Below are 23682 nucleotides of genomic sequence, written 5' to 3' on the forward strand. Positions count from 1 at the left end.
TATTATTATTTATTATAATAATAATTACATTGACCTTTTTTTTTTAATGCTTTGGCAATATGTACTGAAGTATGTCATACCAATAAAGCAAATTTGAAGAGAGAGAGAGAGAGAGAGAGAGAGAGAGAGAGGTTGATTTTTACAACAGAATATGAAGTAGATAAGCAGTGCCAAACCACATTTCCAAATACTCTGTTTTACTTAGGGGTTTAATGTTCTCATGATTTGAACAAGATTTGTTAAAATTATTTCCAGTTTTTATGGTGTTTTACTTCATGACAGGACTTTATAGCATTATGGTATAGTATGTTGTGAACTGGTTGTGTCTACAATGAATATGTTACATATTTCTTTAAAGAGGGGACTGGAGCTAGTTATGACACTTTTTTACAGCAGGAAATATTAGGGTAGGTTCGTTTTTGGAAGTCTTTAAAGTATTGGTTACAAAACAGCTATTGAACATTTCCACCATTATTGCCCAAGAAACAGCAGGCATGTTGTCACACAACATGAGGTTAACTGTCACAATGGAAATGGCCATTAAACAGCCTATTATATTGTAGGTTTTTCAGCTAAATGTAAACAGTGATACAATTATGAAACAAAACTATTCATGAAACAGCAAAAATGTGAAGGGAAACATAAAGCCAACCAATTTTGGCCAACAAATAGCTTATTGCAATTAATACATTTGATAAATGTTTAAAATGTAAAACATGTGACAACTTGCCCTGACCTGACTTAAAAATCCACATTCATTATATAGTAAACCATTGCCTGAATGAATGCTAGTGTATGATAGTTTATTGTGTTTACTTGTTTATCCAACAACTTTTTTAAGAATTTTAGTTTGGGGGATAGAATTTCCAAAATTAAGTCTAATTTAAGATGGTTTAAACTGGGTGTTGAAACTAACATACACAACTACTGAATTTCATTCATAACCTTAGTTACTGAGATACAGCTCTTGTGACTATATTATAACTTTCCTGTGTGATACTAGTCCAGGTGTCCCCTATATGATGAGTGGTGCTAAATCACTTTTTGTAAGTTGCTCTGGATAAGAGCATTAGCTAAATGCCTTAAATGTAAATGACATAGATTCCTATATATCTATTGTCTCTAAAGAATCATCTCATCATAGTCACTCGCTGTGTAATATTTTGTATATGAAAAAAACAACTTAAAAATCAAACTTTATTTTGTAATGTAAGCATACAAACAGAATAAAGAAAAACATACAGCACTGATAATATCTGTTCATCAAATATTAGTCAGGATAGTACTCGAGGTCAATAAAAAAAACAGTCAAACAGAACAAAATGTTTTCTTTTTTAACTGAGTTGCCATAAACCCCAAACAATTTTACATTTGAAATTGCAATCATAAAATGATCTTTTTAACAAAATTTGCAGTGCTTCCATCGTTTTCAAGCAAAGTCCTTTTGAATTCACTGATGCAGACATTTCTGTCATGTTTAGGTTCTTAAATGTCGTTTTTCTGTTTATCCTCAGAATACTGCTCTTCCACCAAGGTCAAAGTAGGACCCCTGACCATGAGCATGGGTATGCTGTGGTTGTCTATAAATATGCCTAAGGGGTAAATGCATGGAGGATCGAGGGTCTTGGCAAAGACGCAGTGAGTATGAAGGAAAGGGGTTATAAAGGGATGTAGGAGCAGTGGTTGAAAGTGAGGGATCCAGAGGAGGGAGCAAGGAAGGGTGCAGTACCATATCAGGCAGATAGGGGGCAGCAGATTTCAGCTGGGAGAAGGTACCAATCTCAGTAGGAGCTACAGCAGGGTAAGCATTTGAAGAGGCATGGCATTGTGAATAGGTTGAGACTGGAGGAACAGAGGGATTTGCAAGGGAAGGGTGCAGTAATTGAGAGGAGCTTGAAGACTGGATGGGGGGAAAGGTCTGAGAGGGGTTTGCAGCTTGGGGCGGGATATGAGGAAAGGTGGGATTAGAGTACGACTGAGGGAAGGTATGCTGAATTTGGGACATGTTCGGATTCTGAAAACTATGGATGGAGCTGGAAGAAGGCAGAGCCAGGCACTGTAGAGGATGTGGACCAGATGGAATAGGAGTAGGGAAGGAGTAAGAAGCGTGAGCCATTGGAGCAGGGTTAGAGAAAGAACCAGGAGTGGTGTGTTTGGGCAAAGATGCAGGGAAGGAAGGAGCCTGGTATGCTGTGGTGGGGTGCAGTGTGTTGGACTGCAGTGGGCCTTGATGGAAAACATTGTTGGAAGGGAAGGAGAAGGATCCAGTTGTTGGGGTTGGAACTGTTGGGAATGTGCTCAGACCTGAGGTGGATGATGATTGGGAAACTGGAAAAGAACCAGCTGCTGGAATTTGAGTTGGTCCAGGGGGGCTTGAGTTAAGGCTAGGGTTCTGGTGAACAGGGGGAAAGGGAAAGACAGTTGGGTTTGGATTGGATGGAGTCATCATAGCATTTGGGGTGGACTGTGCTGCAGAAAGGAAGGAGAATGCAGTTGAAGTTGTGTTTGGGTCAGATGGGGAGGGAATAGGGTTAGGGTTGCACTGTGCCACATCGGTGTACGAGAGGGCAGATTGGGGTACATTTTGGTATGGAGGGGATGTTGGGTCAGGATTGTTCGAGGACTGCACTGGAGGGAAGGGAAAGGCTGTTTGGGTTGGGGTTTGAACAGCAGGAGTTGTTGCATTGGAGGAGCCATTATCCAACTGATTTTGACCAGGGTCAATTGTTAACCCTTGACAAGAGGAGGCAGGAATAGATTGGAACGGTGGATTCGTAGGTGTATGGGGACTCAGGTTGTCCTGGGATTGGTCTGACTGAAGAATAGAGTGATAGGATGAAGAGGGGAGAAGGTGTGGAGTGGTGGAATGAGTGATGGGAGGATATGTAGAGCCAACGGGAGAGGTTGTAGGGGAGGGCATAGCTGTGGAGGAATTTAGAGGATAGTCTGATGAAGGTATAGAGGAATATGTTGACATAGAGGGTGGAGAGGAAATTGAGGTCTGGGGAAGCTCAAGGTCAGAGTTCTGTGTGGAGGACACTGTGGAATAGATGGAAGATGACTGAGGCAAAGACACTGAAGAGTGGGCTGAGCAGCTGAGCTGAGGGGTTGGAAAAGATGACGTGTATCCAGAAAGGCCCATCATTTGATCAGACCTGTTAGAAAAATATTTTTTAAAGAGTTGAACTATAGTAAAGTCCTGAGTAAAGGCTGAAACATAATCGATGCAAGCATTTGAACACAGAAGCTTCTAGCTACGCAAGCTAGATTTTGTTTGTTGTCACATAACGTCCAAGTTGCATTCTCAACGTTGCCGCAAGGGGTGCTATAGTGGACATTATTTTGAGTTTTCTCTTTCTCGCCAACTACTGTCATGGTGAACAGTTTTGAGAGAATATTGCTGAGCAAGTAAGGTAAAGTCAATATATTTATAGCAACTTACCTGAAAAATAACACATGCAGTTTAATGGCACAGACTTTTGAATGTATCTCTATCTGCTCTAAAGTATTGAAGTTTGTTACCACCTCAGTAACATAAGAACGCATGTTAAGCATGTTCAGTCGGACCACACACTGGCAAAGCACTGACCAAGTGCTCGAATTTGCATTTACATACTTGCATAATATGTTTCTGGCCTAAGATAAAAAAAAATTATGATCAATGAGCCATGGAGTTATAGGACTTACCCATCCATCAGTGTGTTGTTTACATTATTTTCAGAGGTTGTTTGAGGTTGACTCTCCATTGAGTTGGTAATGTCAGACATCTCAGAGGTCATGAATGCTTGACCAAGGACAAGTGATTGGTCAGAGACTGTCTGTTGTGGAAGAGATGGTATTTCTGTGTGAAAGCCTGAGTCTGTAATTGGGAGGGCAGTATTTATGATGGAGAGGGCGGAGCTTGTGAGTTCCACAGACTGTGGTAGGAGCTCAGTGGAATCACATGGGTCACATGATTCTGAGGGAGGGAAGCAGAGAGAATACAAGTGTTTCACAAGTAGGAGAGCAATCTGGGAATCCAAGTTGATTTTTTACTCTTTATGTTTTCATTTGTGTCTTTGTTTAGATGTGTAGATTATGAAGTTAATAAAATAGTGTCCTTACCAATATCCAAGGATTCCTCTTGATTGGATGTTATTTTTCTCTTCAGTCTTGCTTCTCTTTGTCTGAAACAGAGGGGGAAAAAGTTGTTCTGCTCTCAGTTTTGTTGTCTTAAGGTGTTTTCGTGTTTATGTAAAAAATTATTACCTAAATGGGTGTTTGTTTGCATAACTCACTTCTTGCAGTTCATGCCGTTCTCTCTAAAGCCTTTTGCGAAAGGATTGGAGTTGATCTTCAGCTGAGTGATCTAGATATAAAAATAGATAAATAATAGATTTGAAGAATATATAATTAATAATATATTCTTATAATTAAATATATAATTATTATAATTAGCTTTATTTTGCTTTTAGTGTATTTGAAGTGTTATTAACATTATCAGTTGTATTATTCTGTCCTTGATTATTTCTCTCTTTTGCACCTTGCTGTTTTGGTATGCAGTAACAGTAATAAACTGTGTTTCAGGGAAAGTAAAGGAGTGCTGAGTTCTTCCCCACATCAGCACATCTCGGGCCTCAATCACATGGACTCGTGGCTGGTATCGGTGCAGGGAGTGGAGGATGATCTTTAGGAGAAAGGGAGTTGGACATCAATGAATGTAATCACTTTGATTTAAGTCAGAGTTAGTAATTTTGCAGTACTGAGGAATTAAGTTTGATGTAAAGGCATATTAATGACCAAAAACGTAAGTAACAATTTATAACTTTCCATTTAAGTCATTATCAAACATTGTAATGCTATACGCATACATTATAAAATGCTTAACAGATAATGTACATTCAAATATTAATATTAAAATATATAAATTAAAAAATGTAAAGTTTTAGGACATTTCTAATTATTTGAATGAACAATAGTCATCTATTAAGATTTTATAATAACTTATTAATGACGCTTTAAAAGTGTTCTCAGTAATTTTTTCCTCATTACAAAAGTTGTACTCCTAAAGAAATTAATAGTAATTCTGAAATGAGAAATCACATGAGATGAAGACTCCACACATATCAGTAACCTTATAAAAGCTGTTTTATTCTACATGGAGAGGGTCCGCACATGGGGCTGCCATGTTAGAATCACATGACCAGCCGAATACTACTCGATTAATCTCAGTAACCATCCTGTTATTGGATACTTTCACTCTTGGATTAAATTAATCATGGCTGACTGTTTATAGTGAATTTCTGCAATGTCATCCGAAACTAAAAACTACTGACTTTAAATGATGCTGCATCCAAGCCACTAGGTGTCAGTGTAAGTCCAAGAGGACACAAAGATGAAAGTTACTGAGTGCACCTCTAAAAATGATTGTAAAAAATTTGAAAATAGTTACCAAAATGTAAAATAACAATATTCCAATACTGTTAAAGCAATTTAGAAGTACATTCAAAAATATTAAAAGATGCAGTGTTTGAAATGAATAACTCACATATCCTAGTGTATCCAGTGTGTTGTTGGTGAGTTTGGCCCTGTGGAAGGATATGGTGCGGTTCTGCCAGTGTTCTCCAGTCGCAGGTGAGTCGGGATGGATGAAGACACGGTCTGGCAGCCGAGCCTCTGCCCCACCTACCACCTGCCAGCTGTTGTCTTGGAAACGATAGCGAGAGGAATCAACAGGTACAATGTCTAATAGAAGAATGTAACGTAGAGATGGATTCAGCCCTGACAGCTTCAAGCGCAGCTGTGGAAACATTCTCCTGAGCAACAGAGAAGGTTGAGAAAGATACAGTAGGTCAGGAAAAACTGAAGCAGAAAGTGGATTCAGCAGACAAATCATTTAAATATATTTTAATTATGAAAAATAATAATGCCAAATGACCCATTTTTCAAACTAGTTTGGAACAAATTATTAATTTAGCACATATAGAGCCATTCAAATGTCGAGTCCACGTGTGTAAATGCTTCTATTTGCCGTTTTTCCAATTTAATACCATTTCTATTTTATTTTTTATTAACATGAATGTGATAATTTCTTAGTATTAGGTATGTTACCTTTTTCTTTAATGGCAGCATGCACTTAAGATTACATGGACTCCACAAGTTTGTGGAAAACCATCCCAGCATGATTTGAGAATGTTCCAAAAAGCATCATGTGTGCTTCAATAGGGGAAATGGAACCTCTCATACAAATGATTTAATATGTTTTGTTTTGTTTTGTTTTTTTAGGTTTAAATTTGATTCCTTGCCATGTTCAATGTAGCAACTTTTGAATGGCCCTGTATTACATTCTGAGATATTTTTGTATGACTAGTCTATACTGTACATTTCACTACTGGTCCCATTTATTTCTTTACATTCTAAAAACATTTACTCACCTGCCCTTCTTAGTGACTATCATCTCTGTGCCAACTGTGCTGAACTGTTTCCACATTGATGCATTCTCAAGCTCCAATTTGACATTATCCTGAGGATTGGCAGGAGTCTCTGCAGTGGCAGGAGGCTGCAGCAGTCGAGGGGGAAGCCCACGAGCTGCCATATCACATGTAGTGGGGTACAATGGCACATGTGCTGGGGGCTCACGATCTACGGGAGAGATGTGGGGACAGGAAGCACATGATAACATGCATGTAGGAATTAACTAGAGCAAGACACCACATCTTTATCAGATGTGTGACAATGGCTTGATGTCAGAGAAATGTACACGAAATGTATTTAAGAACATTCAAGAATAGGTACTGTATCCAGAGTGCTGCTCTTCAATTAATTTTCTTACTCTATTTCCATCTCAATATCACAGCATATATCCTCAAACATTAACACATTCACTTACACTAGCACTCAAAAGTTTGGACTAAATTACTCATTCTTTGTTATTACCGTTTTCTATGTTTTAGAATAATAATTAAGTCATCAAAACTATGAAATAACACAATTGCAAGTATGGGAATTATTAAGTGACCAAATTTTTTTAAACAAATCAAAACTATCTTATATATATATGCATGTTGTTTAATATAGCCTGCTCTTTCCTTCCTTTTTTTATTATTTTTTTTTTATTATTTGTATTATTCTCTTGAAAGATCTGAATTATCTCTTACCTCTGTAAAAGCAGTCGCCCAGTCTCTGAGGTCCCAGGGCCAAACTAGGGTACATTTCCACACCCAGCATGATTCAGGTAGATATCCCTTTGTCCTGGCTTTAATTCTGGGTTTATCAGTATAAAATTAGCACCTCACTAACTGATCTTTCATAATGAAGTAATACCGTATCAATGGCTTCTATCTTCTTTTCTTTTTTATTTTCCACTCTTCCAATGATGACTGTTATGTTCCGTGTCTTCTCTTCTAATGTCTCGGCGTTTGTCACCTTGTGTATTATATGGGTGAGTGTGCCTTCACACGTTTACCAAATGGTGAGGTCTTCACACTTCCTCCCTCTTCTTCTGTTTCTCTTAGGTCCAGGTCATTCTCTTGGGCCCAACACTCCTAGTCTTAACACAATGGTTAAATAAACACAAGCTCAATCTCTTTCTCATGAACGTACATTGTGTGGCACATACAATCTGAAAGGTTATACTGTACATTGGCCTTCAATATTGTCACTGCCAATCAAAATCAATGTAGTAGCTCTGGGTCAAAATAAAACTCTTCATCGTTGAGTTTGATACAAGCTGGTATGGGTCTATATAATAGGATGCAGTGTTATGGCCAGATGGATTCTTATACCTGCCTCAAGGACCATGTTACTTTCAATCAATGAAAAAAAAGTCTCCTGCTTCTCAAATCTCCCAAGACCCAAGTTTCGCAAGTTTCTCTTCTACACTTAATTAAAAAATTAAGTCATTACACTTACTTAATTGAATTTGAGAGTTTTTACAAGCAAATTCATTTCTTTCATTCAGATTAAGTCAGTTTCATAGAGCCAACATAATTTTGTTGGGTTAGGTCAAATCAATGTACTATAGTAGTTTTAACTCTACTTTATTAGGTTTGTCAAACTTTACTAATAAAGTTTTAATTTACTAAGGTTTTCATTTAATACATTTTCTTATGTTGGTCCAACTTATCTTGCTCAAAAATGCATTAAATAACACTTAATTTCAACATTTGTTCACCCCATCCAATCCCATGCAAAGCATGCTGAGAAATGGAAATCTCCTACCCAGTTTCATCAAAAACTATTCATATAGTCCCAACTTAAATGGATTAAGTAAACTTCAATTTTGATTGGATAGAATGCAATGAAATCAAGTTTTGACAAAATGTTCTAGAATTGTGTTGCAGTCTCTAAAAATTTGCTCAGATTTGCCACGATACCAAAGTCAGCAATAAAAAAAAGAGAGAGAGAGAGATTTCAATACCCAAATTTATCATTACATCTATGCTATCCACATTAATTTTAAAACTCTATATGTCAATCAAGTCATTTGTGTCTTTTTTCATTACTCATTGGGACTTTTAGTAGAAACATTTCAAAGTTCAAGATACATAACAGAGAACTCCATTATGTCTCCAAAGACATGAAAGAGTAGCCCCTAAGCAATATTTTTTTTTCCTTTGGGGAGTTTAATTTACATTTAGTAGATACAATGTTAACCTAAAACTGTGGTAACTTTTTAGCTTTATGTGGTAACATCTGCATTAAATTAATTAATCAATTAAAATCACAATTTCAGTTTTATTTAAGTCAAAAATATTATTAAACATCACTGAATCGTCCTGACTACATCAGGTTACACCAACAAAACTAATTTTAAATGTTAGATCATGCACTCAAAAAAAAAAAAAAAAAAAGCTCTTTGGCTGAATTGATTCAATCGTGAACAGTGGTTCCACATGTTTGAAATTAGTTTTCTTAACTTAAAATTACTAGGTAGTCTCAATATAAACACTTTGTGTAGAAACAACCTAGTTGTATTGGGTAAACACAACAAAATTAGACATGTCAATGTAACTCAAATGAACCTCTTATTTTTCTTTATGTACTAACTAGTGAAGTTAAATGTTAGCATGCTAAATATATGCTGGTTTGAAGCACTACACAGTGTAGTTTAGTAACTATGCTATTGTTAGCACAGCAATTACTCAACAAAGCTAGCAATCAGGTTCATATGCAATATTTACCTGCCCTCATCATTAGCTCAAGCTCCACTCTTCACCATAATGGTAACCCCCAAAACTCCAACCTAACCAAAACTTTTCTAAATCTCAACATAACAAAATATTCACCTTCATATTCATCTTGAACAAAAACACATAAAATAACACTGAATTTTAACATTTATTCTCCCTGTCGAGTGCCATGCAAAGCATACTGGAAAATAGAAATCCCCCGCCCATTTTCATCAATGCTACTTTAACACCACAAAAAGTATTCATGTAGTCCAAACTCAAATGGATTAAGTAAACATCCATTTTACAAATTTAAATGGATAGAACGCAAAGAAATCAAGTTGTTACAAAATTTCTAGAATTGTGTTGCTTTAGTTTTATTGTTGCATTTTAATTAAGTAAACTGAGCAAGCAGCAAAATTCTTAGTGTGTAGAAATAGCTCCTTACGGTAACGATTGCAGGTTACCACATTTTACCATATAAAGAGACAATATTTGGAACAACACATGTTCCAAAATAGCTTGTTATAGTTCGAGTTACAACAGAGATGTATGCAGAACAGCAGTACAATAGCAGAATTATTTTTGTTGATTGTTTATGGGTAAGTTGTGAGTAAAATGCTCACAAAAGAATAGTCTTTACACCACATGGTCTTGTTCTCATGGAACCTGCTGACTGAGTTGATGTCACACCAAAGGGTTTATGTTTTCATGGAAAGAGGAAGGACAAAATGAAATTCTTTGTGAATTAATGGCAGTTGTTTGATGTAAAGGCTCAACCATATTTGGACATGTTTTGATGACCGGATGGGGAAACTAGACTTCTTATTGTTATTCAGTGATATAAAAGTATTTGTCTAATTTTGGTATACGCCTTTTGCTAAGTCCAATGTCTGTCCTTCACTCTCTCAGTTGGTGGTGAGGGGTGGGCTTGCAGGTGAAGGCATGTGACAGACAGTTTGGTCTCACTGCCACAGTTTGGTCTCTAAGGTAAACACAGGGGTTCAGACACTTCATCCAAATGTCTTTTAAAAGCAACCATGGAATAATATTTGCTTTCAAATATGCTTCTTTGCTGCTGTTTATTCACATAAGATTTTGCAGTATATGTTGCCTCTTGTTGTAAACTCAGAAGTCCTTTAAACTGCAAAAAAACACCATATTGTATTGACATAATTGGTTTTGTGTTTAGATGATTTTTACATACTTCTTTTCTGTCTAACCCACTTTTAACAAATAGGACATTAATACATTTAATAAATTCCGATCTGTTACCTTACCTTTAGCAGAAATGAGTGATACTCATGACCTTGAGAAACGGCTAGTTGCGGACCTCAGACAGGTCAACAGACTGCTTCAGTCCTACCTTACCATTGTTGTTGTAGTTGTTGTTTGTGTTTTTTATTTGCATCAATGTGATAAATGCAGGACTGGAAGACAGAGGGGAAGTGGATGTGTGACCCCCCCCCCCGTGTCTGTCCCAGAGGGGGGTGGATGTCATTACTTACTTTAAGGCCTAATGGCAGCTAATGTGTTTATGAGTGCCCAGGTGTGCTTCTTTAGGCAACAGTAGCACAAAAAGTTCCATTCAAGTTCCATTATCTGTAATGAAGGTGTTTTAGATAGTGAAATGTGGCATTTTAAATCTGTTAATCGTGTTAATAAAGAGCTAAACAAGTAGAATCCAAGGCCTGTGGGATGGAACAAGCCACGATTCACAAATTCATTTCTACATGTATTTAGTTTTGTCTAAATAATAAACAATCAGCATTTCTAGATGTTTTTGACTATTTTAGTTTACCATAATGAAGCAGAATGCACTGGAATGGAGAGTAGATTGTCAAATTTAAACAAGAAATTACAATATAATGTTTTTATAATTTTATGTAAGCCATAGTTGGTTCAGTAAAGTTTGTGAAAGTTCTTTAGTTTCTCTCAATGCAGTGGTGTCTCATTATACAACTTTTAGGTATATAATCTGCAAACTACCATCTGTGCAGGTTTGCTTGTATAGAGCTTAGGTGGTCATTTTAACATACCCAAAGTCCTGGTTCAACACAATCTAATATCGATTATAGTTTCTTTAATCTGTAGTCTCCACTGTTTAGCAATGCACCGGTAAATAAACAGAGGAAAATACATGTTACAGTATGTAAATTAATGCTTAATAATCAATGGTGCTTGACAATTTGATTTGATTTATTGGATCAAACAGCACTGTAAACTTGTCTCTTAAATTTAACAAAAAACTGGGCAGGGGATTTCACTTGACAGGGAGAGTAAATCTTAAAATTAAGTGTTATATAATGTGTCTCTGTGCATGATAAATGTAAAGGGGTGACTTGTTAGTGTTTAATGTTGTGTTGTGTTATTTAGAAGGGTTTCTGTTATGTTAAAGTTTTTGGGGGTTACCATTATGATGAATAGAGGAGTTTTAGCTTAGGTTGAGGACAGGAAAAATGTAAGATGATCTTACAGTAAACTGTTTTACTTGTTGAGTAATTGCTATGCTAATCTTAGCTTAGTATATCCAAGCGTGCTAGAATTCACTGTTCTAGCTAGCTAAGTTTTTCCACTTTAAGTATTTCAGTTGAGCTTACATGGTAATTTCAAGTTCAGCCAAAGAGTTACATTTAAAGAAGAACCATTTAAATGCACGAGTTAGCTTACTCAATATTTCAAGTTAAGAGCAATTAACATGCATGTTTAGTACAAAATCAAAATCTTCAAGTTTTGTTAACTTGGGAGTTTATTAACTTGAAAAATGTATGTAACTGATTGCCTCAAATCTTTTGAATTCTGCAAACTTATTAGTGTTTACAGTGAGTAGGCCTGTTACCAGGACCAGTTATCATAAAAAATACCTTAAATTCCAACAAAAATGACCAAACCAAAAAGGTTACAACTTGGTAAATTTCCTCTGTCCATATTCCTGGCAAACCACCACCTGAACCTAATTCTCAGATGTCTGAAATAAGCCTTTTTGTTGTTATAAAGGTTGAACAAGGTAAACATATCAAGTTAAAGTTGTTTTATTCCCTCGCGTAAACCAGACTACTTATTTCATTCACCTTACACCCTTGTCAAATATTCAGTACAGTACATGTACTTTTAATTCTGTTGACAAACCTTTAACCATGACTACTGTATATATACATTTGCAAATACAATACATAAAAGTTTGGACACGCATGCCTTAACACCTCCACTGATGCCATAATTTCACATTCCAAAATGGAAGAAAATACAATTTTCACAATTTTGGTCTAACATTACGACATGCAGGACTTTCCAGGCATCACAATATGAACAAAATGGGATGGGGTTAACATGTCAAGTGGTTTGCATGCAATCAGAAGTTGAGCTTTAGAAGAAGTATGGATTCTGTGGTAAAGTCAGAAGGTAAGCTATTCATGTGGTGCTTTTGCTACAATCAGAAACTCTGACCACAAACCACAAGAGTTCAGATAAGGGATAAAAAATGACAGATATTAAGAAATATGACAATCAGTCTTTTATTCCCATTACAATAGCTAATGTTTACATTTCTAAGCTTTCCAATTTGATATGTTTTGCAATATACAATAGAAGTATAAGATATCAGTCCTTGGTTCAGTCCCATTTCCTTCAGTATCATACCTAACCACATACACCCTTGGACTCATACATAATTCTCATGAATGATCACATGCTTAGTTAGAAAGAACGAAAATGACATAAAATCCGCATGAGATAAGACATGCAGAGAGGAAGGAAGATAAACCACTGAAAAGCTTGTATAAAAACAGGTGAAGAAAACGCTCTGGCATTAAACCAAAGAGCTGCTGATACATCGAGCACTGATATTTGCTTTCTGTAGCAATACTAAAAGAAGTATATAATTATATCCAGCTCTGAGAGTCAAAGTTCAATTTGTCAGGGAATAACTGGTTACTGCATTTGTCAGAATGGACGCAGTGATTGGAGTTCTTCTGTTCTTGATGGCTGTAGGAGTTTATGTTGTTTGTTCTCTTTACCTGCTACACAATCCATACATCCTTCATAAGAAGAAACACCTTGGATTCTACTGCAAACACATTTCACACAGAGGAGGCAAGTAGTTTTTCATATTCTTTTGACTATGATTTTAAGTTTCATAACTGGGACCTAAATAGCATAGTTTGTTGGATTGTAAAATCATGGCAACTTCTAGACTCTATAAAGTTTTTAAAAGGGTTCATAATTGAGCATGGCCTGTTGGATTTCTAATAAACCTTTTATAAACCTCATTATGAAGCTTTAAGATGGAGCATAAGGGAGTTGTTTTATCCTGTAGAGGTAGTCTAGAAGAGATTCAAAGAGGGACATAAAGACAGTTCTTTTACGAGACATACAAAAATTAACCTTAAAGGTTCCCTCACAGTTCTTCAAGAGCCTCAACAGGTTTCATTTCAAATCTTTTCTTTTTAGAGTGAACATTGTGATGACATTGGCTGTCTATGGCAGATATAGTAAGAGTAATATGGTAGTATGCAATTCCGAACTCAGCTATTCACACAGCTTGAAAAAAATGACAATTTTGAATTGTTTATTTGTTTTCTAGGGTCTGGAGAGAAGATAGAAAACACAATCGAAGCATTTACACAGTGAGTTTCTCTCTTCCCGTGTCTATTTTTCTTCTAGCCATCCCTCCACTTTAACCTTATAATGTGGCATTGTCATATCTGTGATAGTGCTGTTGAAGTGGGCACTGAAATGTTGGAGATGGATTGTCACCTCACACTGGATGGCTATGTAGTGGTTTCGCATGATGACAACCTTCTAAGACAAACAGGATATGACAAAACACTGTCATCACTTAGATTCCAGGTAGGTAATTGAATCACATTAACCCTTAAATGGAACTGTCACTGCCATTGAAAGTCTTGCACCTCTCTATGATTTGTCGCAATGGAGATGAATTCTGATTTCACCTTTCAGGATTTGCCTTGTTATGAAGAGAAACTTGAGGTCACATTCTATGTTGGTAAGTAATTTTTATAGTCATGCAAAAATAGAAAGATATGCTATTAAGTAGTAATACAGTAATAACAGAAGGGACTAAAAATGAAATGTTTCATATTACGGATCGTTCTGAGCAGAAAGAGTATTTTTTTGTTCCAGTTCCAGCGTTCCGATGCCTGCTTTCCAATTGGTAAGCGGTTAGAGCGAAATTAAAGAACGGTTAATAACATTCTTTTTTTTTTTTTTTAAATGACCGTATTGGTGCTAAGGGTGGGTGATGTACCAGTTGCAGTGTTTTCAGACCTCTCAAGAAAAAAAGGGACCTGGTCTGGAAAAACATGTTAAAATAAGGGACTTGCCTCAACCAAATAGGTGATAATATGCAATTAAATTTTTCCCCCATTTGGGGGAATTATCAGCATAGAAATCATGACAAGCAAAGTATAAAGTAGCATACAGTGGCAAGAAAAAGTATGTGAACCCTTTGGAATTACCTGCTTTTATGTATAAAATTGTCTTAAATCTGGTTTGATCTTCATCTAAGTTACAATAATGAACAAAAACAATCTGTTTGAATAACACAAAATATTGTATTGTTCTTGTACATATTGAATACATCATTCAAACATTCACAGTGTAGGTTGGAAAAAGTATGTGAACCCCTAGGTTAATGACGTCAACAAAAGCTAATTAGATTCAGGAGTTGGCAAACCTGGCATCCCATTAATGAAACAAGATTGGAGGTGTGGGTTAAAGCTACTTTGACTAATAAAAAGCACTCAAACATTTTGAGTTTGCTACTTACAAGAACTGCTGACGTGGACCATGACTGGCAAAAAAAAAGAGATAGCAAGAACTACTGTTTCGTTCTGCATAATTTTTTTTTTGTTTTTTTTTTTTTTGTTCCTTGAAACATTTTCAGTCCCTGTATAATAGTAATATCTGACAAAAGTAATGTTCTTTGCTACACATCTGTTAGGACACTACAGTTCAGGAAAAGACAGAAGGTTTGCACTGCTGGAAGATGTCTTCAAGAAATTTCCCAACATGCCAATGGCAATTGAGATCAAGCAAAACAATGAATTGTTAATTAAAAAGGTGAGGAAAGTTTTTGCAATATTCAGTGTCATCGAACTAGATTAATTAGCCATACTAACATTTTAACGTGATTAACACTAGTACATGTTCTTGGATGATCCTTGTTGGTCATGGTAACATTCCTATCAACCTACTTGTCTAAATCACTTTAGGCCTGATGTAATTAATAATCATTTTGGTTTCTCATATGTTGTCTTAGGTCTGTAATCTCGTGAAGCAGTATGGCAGAGAGGGCATTACAGTCTGGGCTGCAGAGGATTCTGACATTATGGCTAAATGCAAGAAGCAGGTACTGCTGTTTTTGGTCTGTGATTACTGACCCTATAGGTCCAGCACCTAGAACCTCAAAGTACATCGAATGAAAAAGTATTCTTCCCATAATCTTAACTTTTTCTGTCATTTGCTCTCTCTCTCTCTCTCTCTGTGTGTGCGTGTGTGCGTGTGTGTGTGTGTGTGTGTAGAACCCATCCATGCCATACATGTTCACTCTGAAGCGTGGATTGCTGCTTTTATTGCTCTTCTATACTGGGCTCCTTCCCTTTGTGCCACTGGGTGAAAGTATATTGATGTTCTACCTACCCAGGATTATTAACAGGTCAGTCTAAATAACCTGCCTACAGTTGGAATACTGGGGATGATTTCTTAAAAAGTTCAGAGAGTTATACATTGATTTAAAGAGAAACGGAAGGAACTCTACTGATATATGGCACTTGTCACAAATAGGGCACAAAAAAAGAGCCTAAAACTTGTTTTGTTTTTGTTTGTTTTTTACAAATGGTCAAAAAAAGGAGGTGTTTTAACTTTTGAAAATGTTCCTCATCAAGCTCAGGTCAAATAAAATAAATATTTGAACTGATTTAGTTTCTATGAGGTTTGCCATTTTTACAACCTTGTTACCAAAATTTGAGCCACGTGTAAATATTTTATTACAATAAACATTAAATATCCATGAAAATTACATACAAAATTTAAATAAGAATTTAAAAATAAATAAAATGTAAAAATGCATTTCCTAATGTTCCATGCAAAAAGAATAGTGTCACAATTAAGCAATGTTACATTTTCTGTATTGGGTAAAAAACAAATCATGCAGTAACAGGGTTGTGTGCGAAATGTGGGACACAGCTAAATATTATGTTAATATTCATTATGTAAAACAGTTTTTAACTACAATTAACTAAATATAAATTCAATAGACTGTCAAAATTATGACGTGTAATTTTAATTGTTTAATGTTAAAATGTTTACAATTAGCTACTTTTCATGCTTGTTTAATTTAATGTTAGATAATAGTTTATCTAACATATCTACTCTCTTGGGTAGATAACTCCTGAAATATACTATGTTACTGAGTACAAATTACACATCTAAAATTGTAATCAGTAATGCATTGCTTTAGATTACTATTCTGTTTACTTTTGACATTACATATTTTGATAAAAAAAAAAAAAAAAAAAATTTAATCTAAAATCTGTAATTTCTTTGACACAAGCACCACCAAAAGGAATTGCAAAAATAAACTGTTCAAAACAGCTTCAGGAATATGCCCCTAGTCTGCGGTTGTTCAAACAGTCAGATAGACCAGCCCATCTGGCACCAACAATCATGCCACAGTCAAAATCACTGAGATCACATTTTTTCCCCATTCTGATGGTTGATGTGAACATTAACTGAAGCTCCTGACCCGTATCTGAATGATTTTATGCATTGAACTGCTGCCACACGATTGGCTGATTAGATAATCGCATGAATACGTAGGTGGACAGGTGTTCTTAATGAAAACTTTTAGTGTACTAATGCAATAGTTATGTGTGATCTCTCAGGACCTACATTCCAGAGGAAAGCTTCTTAAAGACAAGATTTGCAGTGTCTCTACTTCAGAAGTAAGTGGCTTCTCTGTGCTTGATGCTAGCACAAACTTTTGCAGTAATCTGTGTTTATCTGATGTGAGCTGAATGTTTATTGATGCCTTGCTTAGGTTGACCATGCGAAAATCTTTGTTCGAACACTTGATCAAGAGGGGGTTGCAGGTATGTCACCTTTCTTTGTTGTGTAGAGTTGAAAGGGTTAAGGCAGAAGTGTGGCAGATTTTCGTATAACTTCTATTATCACAAATCACAAATCTAATCCAAAGCGAAACCCTCTCTCTATTTTTTCGGTCTCAGGTGCAGCTGTTTGTGTGCAATGAGGAGAGTGACATGGAAGCTGCATTTGCAATCGGAGCTACAGGAGTTTTGACCGACTACCCCACCCTGCTGTCAAACTACATTAAAAAACACCCTCACCTGCCCCCTCCCACTATTTATTAGATATTTCAAAAGCACACTTAACTTGCCATACAAATAGATAAATGAACACATTCACCTTGAAATAAGAGCTGGAAATAGAGTTTTTATGTAACATGGTGAACTTTTTATAGGACAGTGTTACTTCAGCGTTTACAAAATTAAGGTCAGACAATGCATGGTCAGTATGATCCTTTGTTATTTCAATATGCACAGTCTAATATGACTAAAATCTAATTGGCAGTGTGACTGGATGAGATCAGACCACCTGTAATGGATCTCGGTCTATTTGCGAGATCGCCACGGTAACCGTGTCGCCCAGTCGCACTTTTAACCTCTCTTTGAATATGGCCAAGAAGCCTTCCTCACTGTTGCTATGTTCACTGAGCATCACACTGGTCCCTTTGGAAACAGCATCTAGAACCTCATGATGGGACATCTCACCTAAACAGATGAGATTAAACTGTATATTATATAAGGATTAATTATGTACCTTTGAAGCACTGTCATGTTTTTTGTACTGTAAAATGTTGAGTTGCAGATGTCATTCTGGGACTTCAATAAACTGGTTAATGTCAACTTTAAACAAGTCTCTTTTGTGACATACCTGTGATGTAGAATTCTGCTTTTACTCCCTGTATGAAAGAAGCTCCACACCCTGCACATACTGCAACTGTCCTCACCAAAGAGTCTACAACAACTTAAAAATACTGGTAATGTTGTGTTTCCCTGGTTAGAGGTGGAAACTATTGTACCAGTGTTGGAGAAGCTTGAAACTGTAGCTTCCAAAGCTAATCATCATTTTAAAAGAAAATATGTTTAGATATATAACAATCAGATTATATTATTTGATTCTGAAATCAGAAGTTCAAAAATTTATATTTAATAAATATGTGATGAGGAGGGCGTGGCCAGGCCATGATGAATCAGCTGATCAGCGGGGGAGCCAGAGTACACCAGTTCGAGAGAGAGAGAGAGAGACGCACGTGGCCGTGTTGCATATGTGCCTGTGTTTGTGTTTGTTTTATGTTGTTTTAAGTTTGAGTTTTGACATTAAACTTATGTTTACTGTTCAGCCGGTTCCTGCCTCCTTCTTGCCCATCCATATAATGTTACAGTGGTGCCGAAACCCGGGAGAGAGGAGGGATGCGCTGTCACAGATTCCTCACCGCTGCCATCCACCAGGTGAGCAGTCGCGGCCGTCTGCCTGGGGACGGAGGGGTTGCTGCCGGCCATCGAGAGCCGGAGGAACTGCCGCCATCTGGCGAAGAAGGGGAGGAGTGGTTCCGTCTGCCAGGGGACGGAGGACTTGCTGGCGTCCGCCAGAGGATGGAGGAGCGGTTGAGGACCGGGCAACAGCGCGTCCAGGGACCGGTGAACAAGTTCTTCTCTCTCTCTCCTCTCTCTCTCTGTGTGTCTCCACTCGCCCTTTCCCTCTCCCCTTGTCTCTTCCCCCAGGTTCACAGGAGGCAGAGTGGACCACCGGCTGACAGAAAAACATAAACACCAGGACAAAATCCATGAATTAGGACTTGCAGTGTAAATGCAGCCTTGTAGACCTTTCTCTGTCTATGTCGTTAAAATATGTCACCGTGAAGTTCCTTGATAAGCACATTTTACATTTTACCTGACTCAAACAGGAAGTGGGTGCGGGACATGTCTAACCACTTGTCCCATTTTTAAAAATAGCCAATAGGCTTTAGTTTACAGCCTCACAAACACACACATATATAAATTTATATATATATATATACCCGTTTCCACCGTGCTGCTAATGTCAGAGCTGCTTACCGAGGAAACTTGAGAAGTGATCTCAATACTGGCCAGCTTTTCCAAAGACTTGAGAACAGAACGAAATAAATAGTTCACCCAAAAATGGAAATTCTCTCATCATTTACTCACTTTCATGGCATCCCTGATGTGTATGACTTTCTTGTTATTAACATTTTTATTGATTCCATCTACAAAACCCAATAAACACAACATAAAATACGGAATCAATTATATAAATTAAACCCCTCCTCCCAAACACCCCCCCCCCCCCCCCCGCCCGACACAAACACGCATTACAGTGGTCTCTTACAATTATAACAATAATATTTGAAACAAGCTAAAAAATATATACTTTCAAAAGACAAGAGTGCACATACACATCAAACTAAAAATAAAAAATAAAAAATCCTTCTCCACTGCCCCTCCCCGAGAACCCTCCAAAAAATCCAAATATCCACCCCACTTCCTATTAAACAAATCCCACTTTCCCAACCTTCTGTATATCACCTCCTCAAATGCCGCAAACTCACTCATCTCCCCGCACCACTCCCGAAACGAGAGTGCCCCAGCCGTCTTCCACCCCCTGAGAATTATTCGCCTGGCCACCATAACTCTGGCCAGGACCCAACCTCTCAAATGGCTATCCCCAAAATGAATGACCTCCCCATCACCCAAAATGCAGAGTCTGGGGCAAAATGAAAACTGTGTGTCCAACACATCACACATAAATCCCTGAATCTTCAACCAAAATTCCTGTATTTTAACACATCCCCAAAAAACATGGGTTGTGTCCCCGTCTTCTGATTGGCATCTCCAGCAGGTGGGTGTGTCTTTAAGACCAAGTCTATACAATCTAGAGGGGGTCCAATATAATTGATTCAAAAATCTTAAATTGCATCAGACGGACTCTTGAAACTCTAGATGTAGACGATGTTTTTTAGAATCTTAGCCCACACTCCCTCCTCCAATACCAAATTTAAATCTCTCTCGCATAATCTCTTGAGAGAAGTTGAAGCTCCATCCCCCAGACTCTGAATTAACAGGGAGTAATACACTGATGCCTCATGACCTTTTCCAAAAGCAGTAATCACCACTTCTAGAATATCTGCCCTTTAAGGGGGGTTGTATGCTACACCCAAAAATAGTACAGAGCAGGTGGCGCAGCTGTAAGTACCTGAAGAACTGAGATCTAGGAATCCTGAAATGTTGGACCAAATTTTCAAACGATGTCAACCCACCACTCTCATACAGGTCGCCAAGTGTATTAACACCCCTCACAATCCATTCCGACCAACAGAAAGGGGACTCACCAATACGCAACTTTGGGTTTAGCCATATGCTTGAGGCAACATTTAAATAAATGTCTCAATTAAACACTCTGGACACTTTTGTCCATAGCGTGTGCAGATGCGAGATGACGGTGCGACTTAACTACTCCAATTAGTTTAATAGAAAGGCTTTGTAATAATAAAATAGGGGCAATAACATCCTGTTCAATTCCAAACCAGGGAGGGGCTCTCTCTGGTAGAAGTGACCAATGAGCCAAATGTCTGAGACCAAATGCATAATAATAAAACAAATCTTGGGTAGGCCTAGCCCACCTTTGTCAACTGGCCTATGTAACTTATTGAAATGTAATCTGGGACGTTTACCATTCCAAATGAAGGGCTTCGCTATGCTATCAAATTGCTTGAAATAAGAAAGGGGGACATCTACAGGGAGAGATTGTAGTAGGTAGTTGAATTTTGGAATACAATTCATTTTAATAACATTAACCTTCCCAATCATCGATAAATGTAATGAAGCCCATCTACTACTTGAAATCCTTTTTATTAAAGGGTCAAAATTAACTGGGTGGTATGAGATAATGAGGTCGCAATTTATCGCCTCATCTTTGTCCATGACAGCCACTGTAAGGTCATTGGTTGGTAGGATTGTTTTGATTGGACGTGGTTTGTTGGGCTCCACCAACAGACTGACATTATCCCACGATTCAGCCAGTAACAGTGGAACAAGTTGCTCTAGAACCTCAAGCACTCCCTTTAAATCCATGTGGCCAGTAGGACTGGTGTGTGTGTGTATGTGTGTGTGTGTGTGTGTGTGTGTGTATATATGTGAAAAATGTTGCATGGTGAGGATGTCTTCAAAAATAATGACATATATAGTTTTCATTTATCAATTAATGTCATACAAAGTCCAGTAAACTTAAAAAAGCTAAATCAATATTTGGTGTGGCCACCTTTGCCTTTAAAACAGCCCCAATTCTCCTAGGTACACCTGGACACAGTTTTTCTTGGTTGTTGGCAGATAGGATGTTTCAAGCTTCTTGGAGAATTCAGCACAGTTCTTCTATCTATTTAGGCTGTCTCAGCTGCTTCTGTCTCTTCATGTAATCCCAGACTGACACAATGATGTTCAGTGGGGGGCTTTGTGGGGGCCATTACATCTGTTGTAGGGCTCCCTGTTCTTCTATTCTAATCTTTTCTATTTGCAAAAGTAATGTTTTGGAGTCCAAAATGTATTTTTCCTATTGACACACTAAAGCTGAAGATATAAATAACCATCTTAAGACAAATGCTTTTGTGAAACATCTTATGTGCCTAAAACTTTTGACACGGTATGTGTACGTGTGTGTGTGTGTGTGTGTATATATATATATATATATATATATATATATATATATATATATATACACACATATATACATCATACATATATACATATATATATATATATATATACATATATATATATACATATATATATATACATATATATATATATATATATATATATATATATATATATATATATATATATACACACACACACACACACACACACACTCTCTCTACCGGTCAAAAGTTTTGAAACACTTGACTGAAATGTTTCTCATGATCTTAAAAATCTTTTGATCTGAAGGCGTATGCTTAAATGTTTGAAATTAGTTTTGTAGACAAAAATATAATTGTGCCACCATATTCATTTATTTCATTACAAAACTAAAATTTATTAAAAAAAAAAAAAAAGTTTTTGAAATTGATGACTTGAACCAAATAATAAAGAAAAGCAGCCAATAAGTGTCCAACATAGATGGGAACTCCTTCAGTACTGTTTAAAAAGCATCCCAGGGTGATACCTCAAGAAGTAGGCAAAGGGTGAGTACTTTGAAGATGTTAAAATATAACATAGTTTTGATTTATTTTGGATTTTGTTTAGTCACAACATAATTCCCATAGTTCCATTTATGTTATTCCATAGTTTGGATGACTTTACTATTATTCTAAAATGTGGGGGAAATATATATATAATAAAGAATGATTGTTTCAAAACGTATGACTAGTAGTGTGTGTGTGTGTATATATATATATATATATATATATATATATATATATATATATATATATATATATAAACATCATGTATAATATGATGATACTATAAATAATAACATCAGAAATGTACTACTCCTTCAATATTACTAATTGCCACATTTAAGAATAATAGTAAAGTCATCAAAAATATGAAATAACACAATGGGAATTATGTCAGGGCTAAAAATAACTAAACAAAAACATTTGAGCTTTTAAACGTAGTTACCACCATTGCCTAGGTTACAGGACTTTAGGCATTCTCTCTCAACTAACTGCATGAAGTTGATCCTGTGATGCTTTTTAAAAAAGTATTTGAGGTGTTTAATGTAGGACTGAATCTATAGACAATTTTATTACCAGGTGTGTCCAAAGTTTTGACTGGTTGCTAGCTATATATAAATACAATTCATGTGAGATAATAAGATCATAACACTTTGCAATATAATAACATGTGCTTGGCATTTGTTCCTTCAATGCTTCTTTCTCAGAATGCTTTATATATTATAGGGCGATTTCTCTTAGTTTGACACTGCCACCATCAGCTAAAAACTCCCAACAGCGTCTAGCAGGACAACGAAAGAGATTAATTGCGCTGTAATATCTGAAACACAGAAGTGATCAACATGACGAGATTACTCCAAGCTAATGAAGCAACTCTTATTACATGAATAAAACTTGCTGTACTTTTCACTTCCGCGATCGAATGAAGATGGCAGCTTTCAGTTTGCAGAGCATGACAGAACGTAATTTTGCGTGGCACATAATATCCAGTTCTTATCGTGGAATTCTGTTTTTGTAGTTTTTATTTTTATTTTTATTATTATTATTTTTTATTTTATTTTTTTATGAATGCCATAAACATGTTATATGCAATAATATCAAAAAGAGAAATAAGAATTAATAAAATCCAGAGATACTATCCATTATAAAAGGCTACCGCAGATTGTTACTGTAAAACATGTATTTACCACACCACACAATCAAAGAGCCGAGACGGGCCACTTCTATTAAAATTAATGG

The 23682-nt window shown here is 36.6% G+C and overlaps 3 protein-coding genes across 3 annotated transcripts; 1 reads left to right on the top strand and 2 right to left on the bottom strand.

The window, feature by feature from the left end:
- Window positions 1-1510: 1510 nt before the first annotated feature.
- On the bottom strand, window positions 1511-7206 carry LOC127422789 (T-box transcription factor TBX6-like). Its single transcript, XM_051666557.1, has 8 exons — window positions 7137-7206; window positions 6414-6621; window positions 5528-5795; window positions 4523-4666; window positions 4278-4348; window positions 4105-4166; window positions 3688-3958; window positions 1511-3155 (listed from the first exon to the last, which is right to left on the bottom strand). Exons 1-8 carry the CDS (start codon window positions 7204-7206, stop codon window positions 1511-1513), a joined length of 2739 nt encoding a protein of 912 aa, XP_051522517.1.
- Window positions 7207-12903: 5697 nt separating this feature from the next.
- Window positions 12904-17543, top strand: LOC127422803 (lysophospholipase D GDPD3-like). The gene is made up of 10 exons (XM_051666584.1): window positions 12904-13241; window positions 13732-13774; window positions 13862-13997; window positions 14109-14154; window positions 15112-15230; window positions 15430-15519; window positions 15692-15825; window positions 17054-17113; window positions 17209-17260; window positions 17396-17543. Exons 1-10 carry the CDS (start codon window positions 13097-13099, stop codon window positions 17537-17539), a joined length of 969 nt encoding a protein of 322 aa, XP_051522544.1. The 5' UTR covers window positions 12904-13096; the 3' UTR covers window positions 17540-17543.
- A 219-nt stretch (window positions 17544-17762) lies between these two features.
- Window positions 17763-21358, bottom strand: LOC127422869 (NIF3-like protein 1; the record flags this gene model as incomplete). Its single annotated transcript, XM_051666677.1, has 4 exons — window positions 17763-17959; window positions 18123-18188; window positions 19270-19354; window positions 21116-21358. Coding segments are annotated over 4 exons (579 nt in total), but the record flags the coding sequence as incomplete, so codon positions are not given.
- Window positions 21359-23682: the final 2324 nt, after the last annotated feature.

Source organism: Myxocyprinus asiaticus, chromosome 32 (genome assembly GCF_019703515.2).
Source record: "Myxocyprinus asiaticus isolate MX2 ecotype Aquarium Trade chromosome 32, UBuf_Myxa_2, whole genome shotgun sequence".
In the NCBI taxonomy this organism is placed as follows: domain Eukaryota; kingdom Metazoa; phylum Chordata; class Actinopteri; order Cypriniformes; family Catostomidae; genus Myxocyprinus; species Myxocyprinus asiaticus.

Coding starts and splice junctions, on each gene's coding strand:
- LOC127422789 (XM_051666557.1), bottom strand. CDS start 7,206: ATGCTGGGTGTGGAAATGTACCCTAGTTTGGCCCTGGGACCTCAGAGA. Junction 4,667..5,527: donor CACTGGATACACTAGGATAT/GTGAGTTATTCA, acceptor TTTCTCCTAAAG/ATCATCCTCCACTCCCTGCA. Junction 3,156..3,687: donor AACAACACACTGATGGATGG/GTAAGTCCTATA, acceptor TTTTTCTAACAG/GTCTGATCAAATGATGGGCC.
- LOC127422803 (XM_051666584.1), top strand. CDS start 13,097: ATGGACGCAGTGATTGGAGTTCTTCTGTTCTTGATGGCTGTAGGAGTT. Junction 14,155..15,111: donor TGAGGTCACATTCTATGTTG/GTAAGTAATTTT, acceptor CACATCTGTTAG/GACACTACAGTTCAGGAAAA. Junction 15,520..15,691: donor TGGCTAAATGCAAGAAGCAG/GTACTGCTGTTT, acceptor GTGTGTGTGTAG/AACCCATCCATGCCATACAT.